The following is a 25,437-nucleotide window of genomic DNA, read 5'->3' on the forward strand; positions in this document are numbered from 1 at the left end:
TTTGGATTCCACCAGGGCCATTCAGCCGCTGACTTCATTACAGCCTTCGTTCAAACAAGGACAAAAGAAATGAATTCCCTAAGAGAGGTTAGAATGACTTCGATGCCACATTTATCTAAATATGGCATCAACAGCTTTAGTAAAAATGGAAACAATGGAAATCAGGAGGGAAATTCTTACAGGTGAAGTCATATCTAGCAGAAAGGAAGAAAGTTGTGGCTATCAATCATTTCCCTCAAAAACATTCCAGAAGTTCTCCAGTGTAGTGTCCGAAGCCCAATCATGTTCAGCTGCTTCACCAGTGACCTACTCATAAAATCAAAAGTGGAAATGATCGCTGACAAGTGACAATTAACATTCATACAAGTGCAAGGTAACAACTATCCCCAGAATCAGGAACCTAATCATCGCCCCTTGTCATTTAACAGCATTAGCATTTCTGAATATCCACCATCAACATCCTAGGAGTACATGTGAAGGAGCCCGTGTTGAACTAGGCTGGACAGGATCAAAAATCTCACAACACCAGGCTATAAGTCCATCACGTTTATTTGAAAACACTAACTCAAAGCGCTGCTCCTTCCTCATGTGCAGTGTGGAAGAGGAGGTACCCAGATGCAGAATTTATAAACAAAGGTAAGAACCCTAAAAATGGCTCACTGACCGTCTTCGGCTGAATATTTAATCAGTTAAAAAGGACAGGTAGGTTTGTATTGATTAAAATGCAAACCCTTGAATTTATTTCACGTCATTGCCCTGGGATAATTAAAAGTTTTATCAATGTATTCAAGAAGTGACATCTCAGGTCAGGCAATGCATTTTAGGTGTGAGACCTTGTTTAGACTCTGTGATTTAACCTAGAGTCAGGCTGATCACATATTTTTGCACAAAGTAGAATGTATCTGCACATACACAAGCATCTTGGATGAAATAACTCACCCCACAGGTTATATGTCCATGTGTGCGTCTGTCCCTGTGCACACATGGCGGGGGGGGGGGGGGGGGGAGAGAGAGAAGGGAAGGAGAGGGAGAGAGAAAGGGAGAAGGAAGGCAGGCCTTGTCAGAAGCAAGGGTGGGCTTTGTGAGACAGCGTGAACGCAACACAGCACGTTTTTGCGAGAGAGTATATATAGTGTGGTGGTGTCACGTGTAGCACGATATGAACTCAAGATCACAGTTGAGGCTGTCCTCACGGTAGGGAACTTGGTTATCGGCCTCTGCTCAACGATTTTGTGTTGTTGTGTATCAGTCACAAGTATCTGCCATGCACATGGTGGGTGATGTGCCCTTGTGTGATGGTGGCATTCATGTCTATGATCTGGCATGTCTTGCAGAGGTTGCCATGGCAGGGTTGTGTGGATTTGTGGTTGATGTTGTCCTGAAGGCTCCGAACAGTGGTCTATTTAAGGTTTCATGGATATTTGAAGGCGAGACACGGAGGCACAGGGAAGATCGTGGCAAGGTGCTCATCTTCAATAATATGTTTAAGGCTGTGACAAGCATGGTGCAGTTTCTCCACTCTGGGGAAGTATTAGATGAAGAAGGATATCCTGTCGGTCATATCCCGTGTCTATCTTGTGAGGAGGACATTATCGTTTTTCATTACAGCACATCAGAACTGGTGATCAAATAAAACCAGCCAGACTCCAGGTTAAAACTCAGACAGATTCTAAAAGGCCTCAAGCTAAAATGCATTATCTGACCTGAGATGTCACTTCGTACAGTGATAAAACCTTTAATTATCTCAGTGCAATGACTTAAAGGAATTCTGGAATTTGTATTTTAATCAATAGCAACCTGCTTGTCCTTTCTAATTGATTAAAGATTCAGCAGGAGGCGGTCAGCAAGCCACTGTTACCTTTCTGCTTATAAATTCTGTATTGGTATACCTCCTCTTCCACACTTCACCCAATGAAGGTGCAGCGCTCCAAAAGCTTGTGTTTTCGAATAAATCCATTGGACCATAACCTGGTATCGTATGATTTTTGTTCTAAAACTACTATTGGCCGTAAACTGCACTAGACTTGCCATATAAACAGATCAGGGGCTAGGAATCCTGCCAAGAGTAACGCAAAATCTGTTGACCATCCAGTTACAGGTTTGATGGAACGGTCTACTGAACTCCAGAACTATCCAGGGCAAAGCAGCACCTTCCAAACCCAAGCCCACTGCTACCTACAAGGACATGGGCAGCAGATACATGGCAACACCACCAAGTTCGGCCCCAAATCATTCCCATTCTGATTTGGAAATATGCAGTCATTCTTTCAGCGTTGTTGGAAAATTCCTGAAACTCCTTCAATCATGGCATTGTGGGTCTACCTTTAGCAAATGGGCTTCAGCTGTCCAAGGCAGCAGTTCATCACCACTTGCTCAGGGCAACTATGCATGGCAATAAATATTGGCCCAAGACGTCCAAATGCCAAGACTGATGAAAGGACCACATTGACCCCACCACAGTTCAGATGAAGACTGCTCCAGTAGAACTGGTAATTGTTTCCCCTACACTGGTGGCAACAATGGCCCACAAACCAGAGATCACTTGTCCAAAACCAGTCCTTGAGCTCCACATTAACTTAGTTCTGTTCAGTTAATGCCAATCTGCATGGAGCTCAGATAGTAATCCACAGAATATTACTATTGAGGATCTGCTTTGTAATTTAGCTCTTCACTTATCACTGTCTCAGGAGAATCTCTTTCCTAGTTCTACCTATGCCTTCAGTAGTAGCAACTCTATCCTCCCTGCTCTGACTGCAAATTTTTCACCAACTTAAGAGAAGATACTCTGAACCGTGGCATCAGGCAAACAGAGTGGGATAAACATGTGCTCTTTGCTGTTGAGAACAGTGCCATTTATCTTGCCCGACCCCAAACACACCTGATTACACAATACAATTACCACATTATTTTTTCACTCCCCATCTGAACAGTTCCCTGCACCATAGTTCCACGGTCAGTTAGTTCATCCACCTTGCAGCCCTCACCTCATTCAAACAAACTGAGAAAAACTCAAACCTGTTGGACAATTGCAAAGTTGGAGTCTCCTGTGCTCGCCCTTGCTGGACCACTTGCAGTTACATGCTTCTGCCCCTGCCAAATCAGAAGACTCAATCCCAAAGGATATGTTCGCCTCCTGAATGATGTCCAGACAATGATTCCCCTCCATAATGTGTCTGCAGCACAGACTCCAGCTTTAAATCTCTGAGCCCAAGTTTCTGCAGATATTTGTATTCTATTTCATTGGCACTCAGAAGCTTCCACATTCTAAAATCACAACACATCACTTGTCCTGCCATCTCCAATATGTGCTAACGGATCACCAATTTATTTGTAATTAATAAAGCCTATACCTCCCAACAAATTTTAGCACTCTCACTAAATTGTACAATTCTGATAAAACAATACAATTCTTAGAATCTGGATAAGATTATAGTTTCTAATAAAAACAATTACTGGTTTACCTGCTCCTTTTACAAAAGTGGAGATCAAACGCTGCAGATTGACAGAGTAGAAGAACAAAAAGCATTCCGACACTTCATCGAACTGCCTACTCAGTACACTTCTTGCAGTAAATCTTACTGAAAGCACCAAATTCTGACTCTGAACCAAATTCCCAGATAAACTCACTTGACCTTGATCTCACTCAGGTGAGCTCCCTGTCATTGACCATGCACCCTTACTAGAGGCACTGATTACAGACAGAAACATTTCAGCTAAGATTAAAGCATTAAGGCGTTACAACTGAAAACCAATGGATACCAGTGGTCAAGAACAGTGAATATAGCAATAAATCAAGACAGTATTTTGCAAAGTTTAGTTTCTTAAACCTCCAAAAGAACAAACAATGCACTTTCGAAATTCCACACCAGCCTTAATGAGACTTTCTCAGTACACAATCCACACTGCAGTTCAACAAGTTAACCATTTCTAATAGCGTGGATGTGGACAAACCTTTCAGTTCTGGATGATCACGAATGCCCACTGATACAAAGAAGCAGTCCATATCAATGTGCATTATACAATTCTGTTTTCTTGATGGATCTACAGTATTTGCTGTGCCTGCAAGAAAAGAAAATTGTGAAAATGGAGCAGGCATTTGTTTACCATAAAGTTTCCAAACCTTTTAAAATGATGGTTAAGTGAATGCCCATTGTCAGCATGGTGCCTGTCCTCTCAAAATTGGTAAAAGTTAAAAAATTTGCCTGCAAAGCCCATGCTATTTTTAAACAATTTACTCCTGCAATGTGTGGCTCTATTAACCCTAACCCTATCACTTTTGAAGAAACTTAGCAGGTTGCTGCATGATCCGGACTGACCAACCTTTTTCTGTTCAGGAGCAGGGAGTGCGAAGGCATAAGACGAGCTTCACATTTCGAATTTTGCTCGAGCTGGTGAACAAATTTCAGGAAGATATATTTGGCACAGCAGTAAATATTAATCCCATTTTTTAAAGAACCAGCAGCAAAATATTGATCATTTAAATGAGACACTATGAAATACAGCCACTAAGAAGTGCCAATTGAAGACTTAACATAACCAAAAAGAAAAAAAACAGAAGTTTAAGAATTAAGCTCCAGGTCCTAAGCATTGGGGAACAAGAGGGGACTACGGCTAATGAGATGGATATAATTAGCATTGTTCTTAGTTTATTTCTGGTAATGTACACATCAAGCTGACTGACGTAGAATTCATAGAAAGTTTGGAAGGGTAGGGTAAGAAAGTTATCAGAAACAGTGTCTTTCATCTAAGACTGGCTTTGGGCTGGTGGTGTGCACGTGATGAATGGGGGCATGAGAGATGAGAGTTGTGTGGGGAGGTAGGGAGGAGAGAAAGAGGGTGACGGTGTGGGAGCAATTACTTTCTCTTCTAAAGTTATGATTCCAGCTGTTAGCAATACTGGATATGTCAAATCCCAGAGTGAAATCTAAGCTGGCAGGTCCTATATTTAACTTTCTGCAGTTGGTTAGTCACTGAAAATATTCACACAGGGCTGACAATGTTCTTTTGAGACAAGAGCACAGGTTTATCACACAAAAGGAAAAATAAATCAAAGCTATAAATATGCAACGAGCAAGTCAACATGAAAAATCTTAACACGAAGCAAGAATAAAGCAAACCTCTTTTACAGCTGTATCCTTTTTAGAAATGCCATTCCAGGGAAATATCACATCTTAATTAATTTTTATTTACTTATTTGACTCTTTCCAGCTTTTATTTTTGGGTTGCCCAAAGTTTTAAGGCTTCTTTCCGATTCTGATGGATTGGATTCTTTTTTAGTTCAACATCTAAGAGACTGTTACAAACTCTCAACCTGGAGATTCTACAAATCTAACTAACTGCCCTGCTCTCCTGAAACAAAAACCTTATTTTTCAGCTAGAATGAAACTGAAATTTGATTCTTCTGAACTGAACTCAAACTAAGCTCCCAGTGGCTCCAGATCATGTGTTTTTCAGAAGGTCTAGGGGGAGGTGGTGGAGGAGTCATCCTGTCACTGAACTAATAATTCACAGGCACAGGCTAATACATTGAGGACAAAGGCTGGAATACTGCCATGGCAGATGGTGAAACCTGAATTCAATTAATTAAACTGGAATTAAAAGCTAGGCTAACAGTGACCATGCAACCACTGTTGATTACTGCAAAACCCATTTGGCTCTCTTTGGTTGGGAGGGGTAGAAAAATCTGCTGTTCTTACCTGGTCTGGCCTATATGTGACTCCAGACACATAGCAATATCACTGGTTCTTAACTGCCCTTTAAATAGCCTAGCAAGCCACTGAATTCAAGGAATTCAACTAAAATTCAACAAATGCTGACCTTGCCAGAGACAGCAACATCTCAACAAAGTTAAAGAAAGTCATAAACTTAAATGTAAAGGTTTCATCAATTAACAACATAGATATCTGTCTAGTTATTTACTAAAATATATCCTTTCTTGGAAATTCTGTATTTTTTTAACCTCAAAAAGAGTTACTTTCACAGAACTGAAGTCAAAATCCATCTGCCTTCATTTTAAAGATTCCAAATGGCAACATGTATTATTCGCCTTATCACACTTACCTGAGGATCACTGGTAGTATGCACCACCCCAATCTTCAGTGATACTTCATGAGTCTCTTAACCCTTGCAAGGTTCCTGCTTCATGAAAATGATGTCCAATATCAAAAGTGCCTTAAGCCTCACCATTCTAGTGCAGGCAGCACAGTCTTTACCTGGGTGTGCCCAAACATGGGCATGTCAGAATTTCCAAACCTATGACTTAAGTGGGACCTGCCAGGATAAATATGTCCCAAAGCACTATGAACAAAAACATCATTAAAAACTCATATCTTATTCAAGGGAACTTTCCTTTTAAATTGGCAAAATAAATAAAGACCTTGTACAACTTCCACCAAAACAAAAACTACACTTGTTAAAAAGTGAAATCAAAGGATTTAAGGGACAATTGTTTACAAGCACAAAATTGCAATGAGAAGCCCCCCATAGAATACCTACACTGTGGAAACAGGCCATTCATCCCGACAATTTTAAATTGACTCTCCAAACAGCATCCCACCCTGACCAATCCCCCTACTCTATCCTTCTCATCCTGCATTTCCCATGGCTAATCCATCTAACTTGCACATCCCTGAACACTGTGGACAATTTAGCATGGCCTATCCGCTAACCTGCATGCTTGGACTGTGGGTGGAAACCCACACAGACACTGGGAGAGTGAGCGAACTTCATACAGCCATTTGCCCGTGGCTAGAATTGGAACCTGGTCCTTGGGTCTGTGAGGCAGCAGCGTTAGCCACTGAGCAATTGAAGCAAACATGAATCAGAGATATAGCTCCGATACATTCTCTCTGAGCACAGAACTCATTAATTTATCTAATTGTCAATACTGTTTAAAATGAATACAATCTCTAAAGAGACTGCGCACTGGAAAAATATTCAAGAGCACGATGTTGCTACTTTTGAAATAAGTTAATATAATCTTACCAGAATGGTTAGTTACAATGGGATTTCTTTGAAACTTGCCTGAGTTAATCCTTTTCAGTTTTTCTCTGCCTGGGTAAATGCCATTACTTTGTCTCTGCAGTCTGTTCACATATTCTGAAAATTCACTCTTCCATGTTGAAATGTGATGCAGTCTTGAATGGGCATAAAACTCGGATATAAAACTCGGATCTGCCGATTTTGAAGACCTACGGGAAGATGCCTTGTTGGGTGAAGTCTCCAAACTGCTTTTCATTTTTGGAATTCCTTGAACAGTGGAGTGGTTAGCCCCATTTACTTTAAAGCACTCATTTAATGAAGATGGTGCAGCAGTCCTAATATAATCAGACAGCAAAGCATTGCCTTCTGCAAACTGCTTCTCACAGTTCCTGATCGGCATTTCACAGTCATCATTTTCTTCTTCCAGCCTTTCGGGAATTTCAATTTCCTTTTCCCACAAAGTTTCACTGCAATGTTTTAAATAATCCTGCTTTTTTAAGGCACTATGAGAATTGGGCTCATTCCTTTTATGAAGTGGAAAATGGTCTCTACAACTATGAACTCCATTATGATTTACATTAGGAAAAGCATGCTCCAATTCTGTCAGCTCAAAGTCCTCACTTTTTTTGTCACATCCATTCATTCCATTGTTGGTCTCGTTTGAGTTCTCCTTGTATTTGGCATTATCTTGGTTGTTAGTGACACTCTTTCTGGAGGTAAGCATGAGAAATCATAAATTTTACTCTCTGCTATGCACAATTCCAACAAATTATTGCCACATATTAGGTCTATGTGACAGACCAAAGCTGCATAACAAGAAACAAAAACATAATACTGCAAGGAGGTATGGTTGGTTTGCAGATGATAAGAAAATGGTGGTGTAGTGGACAGCAAAGACTTATCTCAGAGTTCAATGAAACCTTGATCAGATGAGCTGGTGGGTCAAAGAGTGGCAGATGAAGTTTAATTTAGATAAATGTGAGGTGCCGCATTTTGAAAAGGCAAATCAGGGCAGGACATTTCCATTTAATGGTAAGGCCCTGGGCAGTCTGCTTGAACAAAGAGACCTTGGAGTGCAGGTTCATAGTTCCTTGAAAGGTGAATGAAAACAGACGAAGCTTTGGAAGAATAATCGGGAAAGTAGGATCAATCTGAAAAGAGGAATTAAGCGGAATACAAGGGGTCATGAAGTATCATTAGCTAATGGGGTTAAGGAAAATCCCAAAGCCTTTTATTCATACATAAGGAGCAAGAGGGTAACTAGAGAAAGGGTTGGCCCACCCAAGGACAAAAGGAGGGAAGTTATGCAAGGAGTCAGAGAAAATGAGTGAGATTCTAAATGAGTACTTTGCAGCGGCGTTCACCGAGGAGAGGGACATGACGGATGGTGAGGTTAGGTTAGATTAGATGTTTGATTACTCATGGTCAAGTCAGCATAGGGAGGGTTGGGGGAGGAGGGGGGAAAGAGAGAAAAGAGTTTTGAACATTCTAAAAGGCATTAGGGTGGACAAGTCCCCAGGTCCAGATGGGATCAATCCCAGGTTACTGAGGGAAGCGAGAGAGGAAATAGCTGGGGCCTTAAGAGAATTCTCTGCAGCATCCTTGGGCATGGGTGAGGTCCCGGAGGACTAGAGAATTGTTAATGTTGTCTCCTTGTTTAAGAAGGGTAGCAAGGACAATCCAGTTAATTATAGACAGGTGAGCCTGATGTCAGTGGTGGGGAAGCTGCTGGAGAAGATACTGAGGGATAGGAGCTATTTACATTTGGAAGAAAATAGGCTTATTAGTGATAGGCAGCATGGTTTTGTGCAGGGAAGGTCATGTCGTACCAACTTGATAAAATTCTTTGAGGAAGTGACAAAGTTGATAGATGAGGGAAGGGCTGTAGATGTCATTTACATGGTCTTCAGTAAGGCATTTGATAAGGTTCCCCATGGTAGGCTGATGGAGAAAGTGAAGTCGCATGGGGTCCAGGGTGTACCAGCTAGATGGACAGAGAACTGGCTGGGCGACTGGAGACAGAGTTGTAGTCGAAGGGAGTTTCTCAAAATGGAGGACCGTGGCCAGTGGTGTTCCACAGGGATCTGTGTTGGGACCACTGTTGTTTGCGATACACATAAATGATCTGGAGGAAAGTATACATGGTCTGATTAGCAAGTTTGCAGATGACACTAAGATTGGTGGAGTCGCAGATAGTGAAGAGGATTGTCGGAGAATGCAGCAGAATACAGATAGATAGGAGTTGGGCGCAGAAATGACAGATGAGTTCAATCCAAGCAAATACGAAGTGATGCATTTTGGAAGATCGAATTCAAGAGCAAACTATGCAGTAAATGGAAAAGCCCTGGGGAAAACTGACACAGTGAGATCGGGGTGTTCAGGTCCATAGTACCCTGAAGGTGGCAACATAAGTCACTAAAAACGGTTAAGGCGGCATACAGCAGGCTTTCATTCATTGAACGGATATTGAGTACAAGAATTGGCGGGTCATGTTACAATTGTATAGGACTTTGGTTCGATCACATTTGGAATACAGCTTACGGTTCTGGTTGTGACATTACCAAAAGGATGTGGATGCTTTGGACAGGGTGCAGAGGAGGTTCACCAGGATGTTGCCTGGTGTGGAAGGCGCTAGCTATGAAGAGAGGTTGAGTAGATTAGCTTTATTTACATTAGAAAGATAGAGGTTGAGGGGGGACCTGATTGACGTGTACAAAATCATAAGAGGTAGAGACAGGATGGATGGCAAGAAGCTTTCTCCCTGGGGTGGGTCTCAATTTCTAGGGGTCACAATATCAAGGTGAGAGGGAAAATGTTTAAGGGAAATATGAGTGGAAAGTTCTTTACGCAGAGGGTGGTGGATGCCTGGAACACGTGGCCAGTGGAGGTGGTAGAGGTGGGCACGATAGCTTCATTTAAGATGTATCTAGACAGATGCATGAATGGGCAGGGAACAGACGGATGCAGATCCTTGGAAAATATGGGACAGGTTTAGATAGAGGATCTAGATTAGCACAGGTTTGGAGGGGTGAAGGGCCTGTTCTTGTGCTGTAATTTTCTTGTTCTTTGAAAGTAGAGTTGCACGTCGACAGGATAGTGAAAGCTGTGTTTGGCATGCTTGCCCTATTGGTTGCATTGAGTGTATGAGTTGGGAGGTTACGTTGGAGCTGTACAGAACATTGGTTAGATCACTTGCGGAATACTGCATTCAATTCTGGTCTCCCTTCTTTTGGAAGGATGTTGTGAAACTTGAAAGGGTTTAGAAAAGATATACAAGGATGTTGCCAGAGTGGCAGAGTTTGAGCTAAGATGAACAGGCTGGGACTATCTTCCCTAGAGTGTCATAGGCTGAGGAGCGCCCATATAGAAGTTTACACAAGGATGAGAGGACATGGACAGGGTGAATAGTCAAGGTCTTTTCCCTAGGCTAGTGGAATCCAAGACAAGAGGGAATAGGTTTGAGGAAAGAGGGCAAAGATTTAAAAGGAACCTAAGGGGTGATTTTTTTCAGAGGGTGGTACATGTATGGAATGAACTGTCAGATGAAGTGGAGGCTGGCACATTTGCAACATTTAAAAGGCATTTGGATGGCTATATGAATAGCAAGAATATCAAGGGATATGGGCGAAATGCTGGCAAATGGGACTAGATTTTCCACGGGAGAAAAGCTTTCTCCCCAGAGTGGGGGACTCAATTACTAGGGGTCATGAGTTCAAAGTGAGGGGAGGAAAGTTTAAGGGAGATATGCGTGGAAAGTTCTTTACACAGAGGGTGGTGGGCATCTGGAACACGTTGCCAGTGGAGGTGGTAGACGCAGACATGTTAGCGTCTTTTAAGATATATCTGGACAGGTACATGGATGGGCAGAGAGCAAATGGACACAGACCATTAGAAAATAGATGACAGGTTAGATTGAGGATGTTGATCGGTGCAGGCTTGGAGGGCCGAAGGGCCTGTTCCTGTGCTGTAGGTTTCTTTGTTTAAATTAATTTAGGGTATTTGGTTGGCATCGACGAGTTGGACCAAAAGGGTCTCCTTCCATTCTTGATGCTAAGTGCATAGTAGTGCCTGCTTAGGTCAAAAAGAATCAAACTTAGAGAGTGGCACTTGAACTATAAATTCATAGCGTCTCGTGGAAAGAGTGGCACAGCAAAAGTCGAAGCAAACATTGAGAACACTGAGACTGAGCAGCAGAAGAAGGTATCAGTTTTCCCAAGTTACAAGGTCAATAGCAATGGGCTGAGGGGTGGAAAAAAAGGAGGTAACACAGCAGTCTGCAGACTCAAGATTTGGTCTTGTGAGACTTCCACACAAATGGTTTTCACTCCAATTTTTGACAGTTGAAAATTTATTAACCTATTGCAAAGTATTTCTTCCTCAGTTCTCTCTACTTTAAAGTTCACTAAAATTTCCACTGTTGCGGATAAACTCTGCATCGGTCGCCATGGTCACTAAATCATGAATACCATGGCTCTCAGTCACAACCATCTTCAGCTAAATAAAAACCTGCATCCTTAAACTGGGTTACTTAAATTTCTCTGATTATAATAATGAGATCAATAGGTCTTAATATGGGAAACGACAGACCTTGACAGGAAGGGATAAAAATATTGAAGAGTAAATAAACAGATTAGGACTAGGATTTACAAAAAGTAATAAAAAGACAAAGCCAGAGGCTCTGTATTTGAATGCACACAGCATTAAGACAAAACAGATTATCTTAAAAGTACAAATATAAATAAATAAGTACAATCTGATAGTCACCGCAGAGCCATGGTTGCAGGATGACGTTGATTAGGGCCACTGTACTGAAAGGTACAGATAGTTAGAAAGGACAGGAAGCTAGGAAAAGTTTGAAGGTGGCTTTGTGAATTAATGATAGTGTCAGCAGAAACAGGGATGGCTGAAATTTAAGAAATCAGAAAGTACAACAATTTAGGTTGAAATGTGAAATGATAATGTGAACAAGTCACTTATGGCAATGGCGAACAGGGCTCTAAAAACGTACAGTGGGATGCAGCATAATGGAAGAGGTAATTGGAGCTTGTCAAAAAGGTACAATGTTAAACATGGGGGATTTTATTCTATATGTTCACTGGATAATCAGATTGGCAAAACTAGTCTAGCAGAAAAGCTTACACAGGTAATTCTCTTATAACACGACAGTTGCGTTCTTGTGTGACCTCATGCTATAGAAAATTGTGTTGTAAGAAACTCACTATACCTGTGCAGCAGAAAGTTTGTGTTATACAAACTGCGTCCACTGTTCATCAATCGCATTATAGTCATTTCATGTTAACGAAACATGCATTATAGCACAACTACCTGTAGAATGTTTTTGAGATAGATTCTTAGAACTGCATGTACTGGAGCCAGAGAACAGGCTTGTCATGAACGCAGCCCAGTCCATCACACCAACCACCATTCCATCCATTGACTCAATCTATATTTCCCACTGCCTTTGCAAAGCAACCAACATAATCAAAGACCCCTCCCACCACAGTTATTTTTTCTTCTATCCTCTTCCATCAAGGCGATATAAAAGCTTGTATACACATACAAATAGATTCAACAACAGCTTCTCCCCTGCTGTTAGAATTCTGAACGGACTTCCCAAATTGTAAATTTAATGTCAATCTCGATCTCTGTGCGCCTTCTCTGCAATCGTAACATTATTACTCTTTGCTCTGTTTTACTACCTTATGCACTATGATGTGCCTGTACTACACGCAACACAGGACTTTTCACTGTACGTAGGTCCATGTGGCAATAATAAATCAAATCAAATTTGTATTATGCACCAAGATAGGATTACTTAATGAACTCATATTGAAGGGACCTCCGGGTCACAGCAATTATGACTGAATTCTACTCAGTTTGAGGAAGTGGAGGGTGGGACCAAGAATACTATTTTAAACTTAAATAAGGGCAATTATGCTGGCCAAAATGAAAAGGCAATTCAAATGAAGGAATGTATCAACAGAGATGGTGTAGCAGACATTAAGAGGGTCATCTCAGAATGCACAAAATGGATACACTCCAACGAGAAAGAAAAATTCCAAGGGGCGGACTCATCTACTTTGGTTAACAAAAACGTTAAAGATTGCATCAAACTCAAAGGAAGCATATATATGCACAAACATGGATGACAGGTTATACGACTGGACACAATTAAAACAATAAATAACGACCAAAAGATTGAGGGGGAAATAAATTAGAGCACAACAGCAAATTTGTTAGAAATATAAATATAAATATTAAGAGCTTCTAAAAAATTTTAAAAAGGAAAAGAGTTAATGTGACTGTTGGTCATAGAAAAAGCGTGTCCAGAGATGAATAATGAAAAATAAGGAGACGGCAACCCAAAGAGGAGCACACTAAATCAGAACTTAAATACCTAAGTCACTAAATTACTTACATGTTTCTATTAAGTTTACAAATATTGCTCGGGCCTGGCATAGATTCTTCAGGCTTGCTCACAGTGAAGTTCAATCCTTTTTGGACACTTGACTGCTTGGTATACAGCTGATAGGGGATGTAAGATAGGAGATGTCCAGCTTTTATACTGCAACAAACAAAAGGATCAAACTCAGCTAACGTGTTATCTCCAACAAAACAGCTTTGAAAATAGTAAATTCCCGGTGAATTTTTTAAAATTGAAAACCTAACAGAGACAGCTGAAAAGTTTTCAAATAATTACTAAATAAAAATGGTCTGTTTAAAATGGCACAATACGAGACCAAAAAGAGAAAAGCTAAAGATAATAATTAACCTGAAATTTTCATATTTATATCCTGAATGGCTAAACTCATCTTACTTCTGCTTTCATTACTGCAACGAGAGACTCATATTTGTATAAAACACTGTTTTTTCACAGGTAATACGAAAGTAAATGCATGATCACAAATACAACAGATTAAATAAGTGTTGAATATTATCAACACAGCTTGTAGTGGATAAAAGATCATAACATTAATTGTTTACCACACAGACTCGATTTTATTTTTCCTCTATTCGTTCACAAGATGCAGGCATAGCTGGCAAAGCCAGCAGTCATTGCCCATTCCTAACTTTTCTTGAACTTAGTGGTTTATTTGACATTTCTGAGGGCAATGGGCCTGGAGACACATTAGGCCAGACCATGAACAACAACAGACTTCCTTCCCTAAAAGATATTAGTGAAACAGATTTTTTTTTATTTTTAACAACTGATTTTTCACCATTACTGATTGTAATGCTTTTAAATCTAGGTAGAATTTGAATTCAACAAATTTAGAGTCAATCAGTACTGCATGTATTTGAGTTCATATCACCTCAGCATTACTCTGAGCATCTGGCTTACTAGTACAGTGATATTACCATCTTACTCTAGATAACGTAGTTTTTTTAAATTTGAGACTGGTGACTTAAGAAATGGTCTAGTGCAGAAAATGGATAAAAATATTTACCAGCATGACCACCTGTCACCCAGTTAAAAACTGAATAATAAAATTTCTCAGATTTCTGTTAGGAGATCATATCTCACAGCAAGAATGAAATATCAATGAGACGTCAAATTCGAAAGCTATTATAAACATATCTTTGAAAGTGCCATACAATGTGACAATTTGGAAATACTTAAATTTGTGATCAGTGCATAGAGAAGTAGTTGTGCAGAGGGACTCAAGTAAGTTAGGAGGAGGAATGTCCCAAATACTCCAGCATGACTGGAGCCTACAGCGACACTTTTGATCAGCAGAAAGCAAAAGGAATTAAAGGAGAAGCCGTTCAAAATGAGATCAAGTTTGTCAGGCTGAGGTGGGTGGTTGTGGATAGGGATCGTGTAGGTCTTTTTTTCAGGAAGCAGCAAGCCTTAATACCATCCTGATGGCGGTTAGATGAGTAAAGGAGCTGCATATCCATGCAGAAGTGGTGGTGGCTGGATCTATGAACGCAGACTGCAGTCAGTTCAAAGGGAGATCAGTTTGAATGGGTGAAAGGGGCAGAGAAATTAAGGTGGCCAATGTCATGTTGACAGCTGTCAATTAACAGGTCAAATGCAGGTGGAAGGCCAGGAGGAGGGGTCCAGGAAGAAGAACGCTGGAGGCAGGTGAAGGAACCTGTGGGACAGGGAGAGAACTCGTGTTCAAAGTAAAGGGCGTGGAGGCGAAGGTGACGGAAGGAGAGTTCATTTAGTCCTGGATTATCATTCCAAAATAATTTTCTACTGCTGAAGTTAAATCTACTGCCTTATGATTGCTGGGTTTATCCTTGCATCCTTTTTCAAACAAGGACACTTATTGTAAATCTGAAATCCTCTGGCATGAGTCTTGTATTTAAGAGGGGACTGGAAAATTAACGACTCCCAAATTCCTCTGTTCTGTTGCTTGCTGCAGTCTTTCTCAATTTAAATAATATTCAATTTCATTCCCATTTCTGAACATGCTCATTTCTGACCTTATGACAGGGAAAGACCAATCATGAATCAACTGAAGATGGCTGAGCCTAGGACACTATCCTGATTAACTCGTGGACTGATGTCCGGAGGCTGAAACAATCCATCTCCAACAAGCGTAACCATTTTCCTTTGTACTACGAATGAATGGTCAGGTCATCTATCTTGATGTTAGTTCATGTTAACCTGGATGCAGATGCTGCTGGCAAGGACAGTATTCATTGTCCAACTCAGCTTACCCTCAGATGGTATTGGTGTTTTACTCATCAACTGTGTATGAGCATGGGGTATACTTTGCAGCAGTTTCATACAATTGAGTGGCTTATTAGGACACTTCATGGACAGTTACAATCAAGTCAATTACAGTGCAGCAGGACTGGAATCACATATGGGTCACAGCGGGTAAGGATTTCCTTCCTTAAAGGATATTAGTGAACCAGTTGGGATAATTCAATAGATTGATCGTCACTTTTGCTGATACCAGACCTTCATTCCTTACAAAATGAATTAGAATTCTAAGGATTGAATGTAACTTCTGGGCTAATACTGTTGTAATGTAGACACCAATCATACCCCTACAACAAAAACTTTTTTTGTATCACTAACTCAATGAAATGTCCCAAGTTTCAGTAGCATAACAAAACAAAGCATGACAGAGAGATGGGAGGTGGGGAGGTAGTGGGAAACAAAGCCTTCAGAGGAATTTGCAAACAAGGATGAGAATTCTGCCGTGTTATTAGTGACATTGTTCTCACATTATTAAGGATCAGGCTGTCGCTGAAAGGATAAAAAAGGTAACAAGGTGTAGAGCTGGATGAACACAGCAGGCCAAGCAGCATCAGAGGAGCAGGAAGGCTGACGTTTTGAGCCTAGAAGGGTCTGAAGGAGGGTCTAGACCCGAAACGTCAGCTTTTCTGCTCCTCTGATGCTGCTTGGCCTGCTGTGTTCACCTAGCTCTACACCTTGTTATCGCAGATTCTCCAGCATCTGCGTTCCTACTATCTGAAAGGATTTTAAAAAAGGTATTTGTTTTTAATAGCACTTTTTAATCTCTTCAGGACTGCCAATAACTTGTTTTACAAGGAGAATCACTGTTGATATTTGGATAAAGGCAGCTGTCAATGGGCGCATAGCACGACACAACAACCAACAGTCAGAATGCTTTTCAATGTTGGCTGAAGGATAAATGTTGTTTTGTGCAACAGGGAAATCCCTTTTGCACTGCTTTAATTTAACATTAGAGTCTTTCATACCAACCTAAATGGGAAGATAAGGGATCAGTGTAATATCTCTTCTGAGAAACATCTTTGGCAGCATAGCATTCATATCTTAGCCATCAGAACATATCCTAATAAGTGGACTGTCGTTTGAGTCTAAAATATCCTGACTCAAATGAGAGGTCTCTCACTGGGCCAAGGCTGAAATAATATTAAAAAGCGCACTTATTTTGTGCTTATTAAAACATAGGGTCTGAGTTTAACCCCAAGCAAGTGCATAGGTTTCAAGCAGGTTAAGTTTTCACTCTTTATGTCAAATTTTAACTGAAGTGACGAGATGGAAAACAGGCATCATTGGATGATTAGAGATAATGGGAACTGCAGATGCTGGAGAATCCAAGATAGCAAAGTTTGGAGCTGGATGAACACAGCAGGCCAAGCAGCATCTCAGGAGCACAAAAACTGACGTTTCAGGCCTAGACCCTTCATCTCTGATCAGAGATGAAGGGTCTAGGCCCGAAACGTCAGCTTTTGTGCTCCTGAGATACTGCTTGGCCTGCTGTGTTCATCCAGCTCCAAACTTTGCTATCATTGGATGATTGTTGACCTACCACCGGATTTCAATGGAGAGGGAAATTTGATAAAGTGCAATTATGGCATTGCGCTTAAATCAGTCACTGTCCCAACTGTTAGGTTAGGTTTAACTTATTCCCCACATTTCACATTTTCCTCGAAATTCTGCTCAACATAAAAGAGTAGTAGCTGCAGAATTTGCTGAATTACTGCCATAAGTACTTAAGGTGTAGGAGAAGTAGGCTATGCAGCCCACTGAGTTTGCTCTGTTATTCAATGAGGTAATGACTAATCTGATAATCCTCAAGTCTACTCTTGTCTTCCTTATCCCTACAACACTTGATTCTATGGACAGATTTTTAATCAGTAATTGTAGCCTTATTAAAGCCAGCCTCCACAGTCCTCTGCAGTAAAGTGTTCCACTGATTCTGAGAGAAGAAATTCCTCTTCATCTTTAATTAAGGTCCTTACTTTGAGAATATGCCTCAGATCCCACACTCTCTCACAAGGGTAAACAATCTCCCATTTACCCTGTCAAGGCCGCTAAGAAACTTAAATGTTTCAGTAAGTTCACCTCTCATTTTTCTAAACTTTGCTGAGTGCAGGCCCAATTTACTCATATTAACAAAGTTCCTCCATACCTAGTGAATGGTTTCCAGACTGCCTCCAATGCTGCTAAACTGTTCACTGTAATCTAGGAGTGGTCTAACAAGTGCCTTGTATAATTTTAGCAAGATTTCCCTATTTTTAAATATAATTACCTTTGAAATAAAAGCCCGTATTCAATTTGCCTTCTCTGTTACCCAATGATCTTTGACCTAGTTTCCCTGATATGTAGAACATGTTGATAGTCTAAGCCATACTGAGATGAAGGAGAAGCGGTGTTGGGAAATTTTTAAAGCAGATAGGTCCCCAGGGCTTGATGGGATCTATCCCAGGATGCTGAGGAAGACAAGGGAGGAGATTGTTGGGGCCTTGAAAGAGATCTTTGTATCCCCTTTAGCTACAGATGAGGCCCCAGAAGACTGAAGAATAGGTGTGTTTTTTTTGTTTAAGAAGGACAACAAGGGTAATTCACGAAATTATAGGTTGGTGAACCTTACAGTGTGGTAGAAATTATTGGAGAATTATTCTTGGGGACAGGATTTACTCGCATTTAGAAAAGAATGGACTTACCATGGATAATCAGCATGGCTTTTTGCAGGGGAGGTTTTGAGCTTTTTGAGGAGGTGATGATTGATGAGGGTAAGGCAATGGATGTTGTCTAAATGGACATTACTAAAGCATTTGACAAGATCCCCCATGATACGCTGATCCAGAAGATTAAGTCACATGGGATCCACTGAGTTGGTAAATTGGGTACAAAATTGGCTTGCCAACAGAAGATAGAGAGATGTAGAGGGGTGCTTTTCTGACTTGAGTTCTGTGACCAGTGGTGCCCCTCGGGAATCAATGCTGAAAACCTGACTGCTTGTAGTACATAAAGGATTTAGACAAAAATGAAGGTGGTTTGATTTGTAAGTTCGCAAACGACAGAGTCAGGGTCATACAGCTCAGAAACAGGCCATTTGGTCCAACCAGTCCATGCCAACCATAATTCCAAAATAAACTAGCTCCATTTGCCTGCACTTGGCCCGTATCCCTCCAAATTTTTCTTACTCGTGTTCTTATCCAACTGTCTTTTAAACATTGTAACTGTACCTGCATCCACCACTTTCACTGTAGGTTCATTCCAGACATGAACGACTCAGTGCTTTTTTAAAAATATTTCTCCTCTCACTTTAACATTATGCCCACGGTCTTGAAATACCTCACCCTGCAGAAAAGACACCTGCCATTCACCTTATCTATACCCCTCTCAATTTTATAAAGATCTATAATGTCACCCCTACAATCAACCTTCCACTTTCCAGTGAAAAAAGTCCCAGCCTATCCAGAGATAGTAAGAATTGCCAATGCTGGAGAATCTGAGATAACAAAGTGTAGAGCTGGACGAACACAGCAGGCCAAGCAGCAGCAAAGGAGCAGAAAAGCTGACGTTTCGGGCCTAGACCCTTCAGGTCGGGATCTTCTTCAGAAATAGGGGAGGGGGAAGGGAGCTCTAAAATAAATAGAGAGGGGCAGGGTGGCATGGTGATAGGTATTGGTGCGGATTGTTCAGTGGGGAGGAGTGGATAGGTGGGAGAGAAGACAGACAGATCAAGGAAGTGGGGATGAGGGAGGGTTAGTCATGGGATGAGGCCGGTGAGTGGGGCGGGGGAGGGGAGGGTAGATTTTGAAAATAGTGAAGCCCACATTGAGACCACTGGTTTGTAGGTTCCCAAGGCGGAATACGAGGTGCTGCTCCTCCAGTTTCCAGGTGGCGTCGTTGTGATACTGGAAGTGGCCCAGGATGGATATGTTGTCCAGGGAGGGTGGAGGTGATGTGGCTCATAGCTGGAAGGTGTTGTCATTTATCACTTGTCGCTAACCAAGCGCAGATGCTTTCCAAAGCGGTTCAGTTTTGGGGTTGAGCACAAAAGTTGGCAAGTCATGTTGCAACTGTATAAAACTTTAAGTAGGCCACATTTGCAGTATTGTGTGCAGTTCTGTTCCCCACTATATCGGAAGGACATGGAGACTTTGAAGGGCACAAAAGCGGATTACTAGGATGAACACAGCAGGCCAAGCAGCATCAGAGGAGCAGGTAAGCTGATGTTTCAGGTTGAGGCCCTTCTTCAGGTATTAAAGGAGTTACCAGGATGTTGCCTGGTTTGGAGTACATTAGATACAATCGGAGGTTTGGAAAAATTGGATTGTTTATGCTGGAAATTTGGAAGCTGAGGCTGACCTGATAAAAATATATAAAATTATGAGAGGAGTGCATTGGGTGGATAGTCAGAGTCTTTTTCTCAAGGTGAACAGTAAAATTTTAGCGGCATTTAGACAGACATATAAATAGGCAGGGAATAGACAATGGGCAGGCAGATGGAATTAGCTTAGAATGGCTTCATAGTTGGCACAGGCGGGGGGGGGGTTAAACGGCCTGTTTCTGTGCTGTGCTCTGCTCTGTTCTCCGTACTATGTTGTCTATTCTTCTTGCCAAAGTGCACAACCTCTCATTTTCTCTCTTTACATTCCATGTGCCAAGAATTTGCTCACTCACTTAACCTGTCGATATCTCTCTTCAGGCTGTGTCATTCCCAACAAATGCCTTTCCACTTATTTGTCATCTGCACACTTGGTAATAGTACATTCTTTTTCATCTAAATCAATGAATTCACACAAAATTTCAACATTTTCCTCATGACTGATGTCAGCCGAACTGCCCAACAGTAGTCACTTTCTTACTTTCTCCTTCCTTATACGGTAGGGTAACATTTGTTAACTTCCAATCCCTTGAGACCATTCTAAAATCCAAGGAATTTTGGAAAAGCTTAAGCAATACTTTTATTACCTCTGCAGCTACCTTATTTTATAATTTTAAGATATGGACCATGGGTTTTGTGGGATTTTAGTGCCTTAAGTTTCTTCAATAATATGCTTTCAAATGACTTCCATTTCTGATTCTTTTTAGAACTTTGGTTTCTCATGTGTAGTTTGTGTCTTTCAGTTTGAAGGCAGACAGTTTCTCTGATAAATTTACAGTCGTCCAGAGTACAATGAGCTTTACTGTACATCAAGCCATTCTGTATATAACTGACATGGCAGTACTTTGTGATGTATACCTCAAAATAAGGAAATAAACCTTCCATTACCCAGCACTGATATCCTAGGTTTAACAAATAAACTGAGTTAAACATTACAGAAGTGATAGAAGCATAAATAGTCTGCTTCTAGTGCACTAACACATAAAACACTTTCTCAGCAACAACAAACACACTGTAGATAAGTGACCCCAACTAACAACGTAAAACTGCTCTTGCAATGAGAAGAAACAACACAAGAAAGAGCAGGAGAAATCTGGATGGCTGCTTGACCCAGCTCCACCATTTAATGAAATCACGACCAATTTTTGATTTCAAATATACTTTCACACCCAATTCTCTCAAGTCCAACCATCCATTGATGTTAACATACTCAATGGCTGATCATCCACAGCATTTTTAGGTGCAGTGTTCTGAGCATTCAGAACCCATACAGTAAGGAGTAACTTGAAACGTTCATTTAACACGTGTTTTCTTTACAAAGCACAGTGATTGTAAAAACTTCAATTTACAGATTATAATAGAACAAATAAGGAAACAGTTGAGAAAATTTGTTGTAGAAGATACTTTACTTTCAATAAGACAGATACAGAACTTAAGCAAAATATTTTTGGAGCGCTTTTCACTGTAACTTGCAAACGTGCCAGTGAAGTCTGAAGGTTGTGCCATGCAAAAACTAAAATCATTCCCTACATACAACTCCATGACCCTATATCCTACTACTATGAATTGTAAGTCGACAGAGCAAATGAAGGCAAGGTTCAATTAAAACAGAAATATAGCAACACTGAGTTAATTGATCTCGCAATTTAAACAAACTACAATTGGATTTAGAGTTGGGGCTAACGACGAGACCCTGGATTGCTTTGTCTCCCATTTACAAAAATACTATACCTTAAATCTTATTACTGGTCAATACTATTACCGAGTTGGCAGTTCATAGCTACCCCGGCCATTGATTAAATGGCAATCCGAGAGTCAAATACCTGGAAGGAATGTGACACTTGGGGCTTTACTGCACTTAGCAATGCCTCCACTCATCAAAATATAAATGGAAACTACAACTAGCATTATATTTTCACTGACCTGTCGGTAATCCAATTGGGGCGAACAACTTTCTCTTCCTTCAGTTCTCTGATTTTTGAATTTGGAAGGTTAGTGGCAATAATGTGAGTAGTTTTAGACCTTGAATAGTACATATGATACTGGCCTCCATGCAGCATCATAAGCCTTCGCAGCTCTTCAGCCGTTGGCTCTGCAACATGACATACCATTTACAGGTGAAGCAAATCAGGGCTTATTTAGCATTCACGCCATAGTAACTACACAAGCATAAAATATTTTATTTATCCTGCCAACAAATGCTCATTGAAATGCATTCAACCCCATTCTAATAAATGAATAATCATTCAACTATCTACCCAGTGACACGAGGACAGATTAAATTAATTCCAGTGTTTGGAAAGGATACAGCCAACTTTGAATAAGATTTATAAATCACCTCATACCTGTGTAACCATTGACAAAAATTGCAACACCTCTGAAAATACAAGACACTGTCCCTTCATTTTCTTGTTGAAGAGAAGTTTCTGATTTGAATTGCCTTTCTAGTTTGTCCATCTTTGCTGCCATGTAGCCACCCTAGGAGTAATTTAGAAGACCCTGTTAAACTACACTAATTTATTTTAACTCTTATCTAACATAAATTTCCTTGAACAAAAAGGAAATATTTTAACTTACATATAACTTAGAAATATCTCATGGCTCTTCACACAACAAATTACTTTGCATATGTAGATAAATGTGTACAAAAAGATCCGGTCAATTTACAAAGTCTTTTTTTTCCTCCTGTTGGCTAAGGGAAAAACACACACTATGACACAGAAGAGTTCCTTCATGAATGGAACTTGAATACCCACTCAAATAATCAGAGGTTGCAGGTGGACAATCAATTTAACATCTCGGTCAGAGGACAGCTTTTCTGGCAAATGCTCACACCCTCAATACTGATTTTACATGTTGGCCTTTCATACTTAAAGGCCCAGACTTGAATCCACAACCTTTGGAATATTAACTCAGCCATGTTGGAAAAATGTACAATAGCAGCCTGATTGTAAGTTTATTCAATTTCTATTGAGAGATAGACAAGATGAAAAATATAAGTTTACAAATAAAAATATAGAATGTTTAAGAAAAATATATGCTGAACATACCCAGTCTCTCCAGCCATCCCCTTCGCTGGCACGTTTCCTCCATCCTCCACGGCTCATAGTAGGTTCCCTGAGATTTAATTCCATATTGTTCATTTTAAAACATGATTACTTAAATTTATTATGAATTACTTACGCTTAAAACAAAATTTAGAAAAACCTGCCAAAATTGCATTTCATCTCTGTATAATATGTGGTTATTACATTTGAATATAACTGTTTTATCTAAACTTAAGAGCTCATGATTCATAGCACTGACATTTTGGGAAGTTTCAAAGTGACACATACTAAATCTAAGAGTTATTATTTTAAAATAAATATATCTTCATAATGAAAACAGAAACTGTTCAAAATTCACAAGTTGATCAGTTGATATAAAACCAGATAAGTGAATACTTCAGTTTACATGCTTCCTCTGAACCACCAAGAACATACTGTCTCAAACCCTTCTCATATCTAACTTGCCTCTAAGTATGAACAGTTTAATGCATTGTGGCATGGTAACATATAGCTTCAGCAAATGCTTGAAAAACAGAGACTTGTTATCACAAATTTTTTGGCTGTCATTCATTAGGATAGAACATAGAACATAGAACAGTACAGCACAGAACAGGCCCTTCAGCCTACAATGTTGTGCCACAGTTAGCCTGCATATGCAAAAGCTGATTAGTTTTGACAAGTTGACTGATTGGTCAAGACATTGCCTCGAGAGAATGCATCAGGAAAATATTGTCCAGCATGCTTTCGTTTAATTCAAAAAGGCACAATGCATGCTCACGTTCCTTATTCCTGCAGAGGACATGAAAATGCGTAACTTCTAACAAGCATAAGTGAGTCACATTGTAATCCCAATTACAAACTCGAATTGGTCGGAGAACATTTGAGGTTGTTTGGCAAGGGCTGTCCAATTGCAGGACTCGCATCTAACATTAGATGTTATGTTGACTTCTTCAAGCATGTTCCAGTTTGAGTGCAGTTGAAAAGGTGCGTTTTTAGACACAATTCACTAACTGTCACGACAAATGGCCTATGTGCCTAGAATTCCACCAACACCAAAAATATTTTAATATCTCTTTGGATGTTCTGATTCTAAGAAACTGCACACAATTCCAATTGTGATTGCCTCTAAAGAAGGTCCACAGAATACATTACGTACAGTAATTAGCAATTTCTGTCTAGAGAGTAATTGTCAAAAGTGCATTGAGGCAGGAATAAACTAGGGATTTGGATAATGAATTAAATGGTGCAATGTGATTTAGAGCTGAACCTCAAGAGTATGATAGCATTTCAAAATATGTTTTTCATAATCCATATGGTTTTGTATTATTTACTACAAATTTTCCTATTGTGAGTGATTCAATCTTTCTCGTTCTTTGCAACTGCCAACATCAGGCAGTTTAGCTTTACTGTAACACTTAGCAACATAACAATTGTGAAGAATTTTGCATTATATAGCAAACTAGAAACACAACAGGGTCAGCTAAAGAAACAAAGGCTTTACTGACTATAATGTATTACTTTGTAGAATTTTCAAAGTACAATATTTATCACAACACGTACAAAATCAACTTATTTTGTAGAATCATTCCTTACTCCGACCAGTGTTCTGCTTCACGGGCAACATAATCCATGTTATTGCAACCCGTTGTTAATTGCAGTTCTTCATTACTTTTAAATTTCATCAAGATAGACTTTCATGGCATTTGTCCCATCAATGCAGTAGAAATGCTCATAAGCATACCATAAGACCTCAAGAAATATGAACAGGAGTCTGCTTTCAGCTCTTCAAGCCTGTTTCACTAATCAATTGGATCTTGGCTGATCCAATATTCCTAAATTTCATTTTCCTGCTCTTTCCCCATAATGACTGCTTCCTGACCGATCAAGAAGCTATCTCCATCAGCCTTAAATATACATGAGGACTCTGCCCCACAGCTCTCTGTAGCAAGGAGTCCCAAGGACTCTGAAATCTTCTGAGGAAATTTCACCTCCTCTCAGTCTTAAATTGGCATCCCTTGACTCTGATAATATGTCCACTAGCCTTGACTCTCCCATGAGGGAAACATCCTCTCAGCATTTACCCTGTCACGTCCCTTCAGAATACCATATGTTTCATTGAGATCACCTCCAGTGAGTAGCGTACCAATCTGTTTAGACATTGATCATAAGACAGTCCCTCCATATCAGAGATCATCTTAGTAAACCTTCTCTGAATTGTCTCCAATGAAATAGTGTCTTTCCTTAAGGGTTCCAAAACTGGTCACAGTGCTCCAGGTATGGTTTCAACAGTATATTGTACAGTTGCAGTAAGACTTTCTTTCACTCCAAATCCCTTG

General features: G+C 40.3%; 1 protein-coding gene across 2 annotated transcripts in view; it reads right to left on the reverse strand.

Moving 5' to 3' along the window:
* Nucleotides 1-25,437, reverse strand: part of rev1 (REV1 DNA directed polymerase) — a 115,460-nt gene that overhangs the window by 80,999 nt on the left and 9,024 nt on the right. Inside the window, exons 2-7 of one of the 2 annotated variants that reach the window (XM_048533281.2) lie at nucleotides 23,105-23,171; nucleotides 22,400-22,532; nucleotides 21,978-22,146; nucleotides 13,400-13,546; nucleotides 7,024-7,691; nucleotides 3,952-4,059 (exon numbers count right to left, since the gene is read on the reverse strand). In XM_048533281.2, the coding sequence (XP_048389238.1) occupies nucleotides 3,952-4,059; nucleotides 7,024-7,691; nucleotides 13,400-13,546; nucleotides 21,978-22,146; nucleotides 22,400-22,532; nucleotides 23,105-23,161 (1,282 nt within the window). In that variant the 5' untranslated portion in view covers nucleotides 23,162-23,171. The remainder of the gene's footprint in view (nucleotides 1-3,951; nucleotides 4,060-7,023; nucleotides 7,692-13,399; nucleotides 13,547-21,977; nucleotides 22,147-22,399; nucleotides 22,533-23,104; nucleotides 23,172-25,437) is intronic. The other variant, XM_048533283.2, reaches the window with a different exon arrangement.

The sequence above is a fragment of the Stegostoma tigrinum genome, chromosome 6 (genome assembly GCF_030684315.1).
Source record: "Stegostoma tigrinum isolate sSteTig4 chromosome 6, sSteTig4.hap1, whole genome shotgun sequence".
In the NCBI taxonomy this organism is placed as follows: domain Eukaryota; kingdom Metazoa; phylum Chordata; class Chondrichthyes; order Orectolobiformes; family Stegostomatidae; genus Stegostoma; species Stegostoma tigrinum.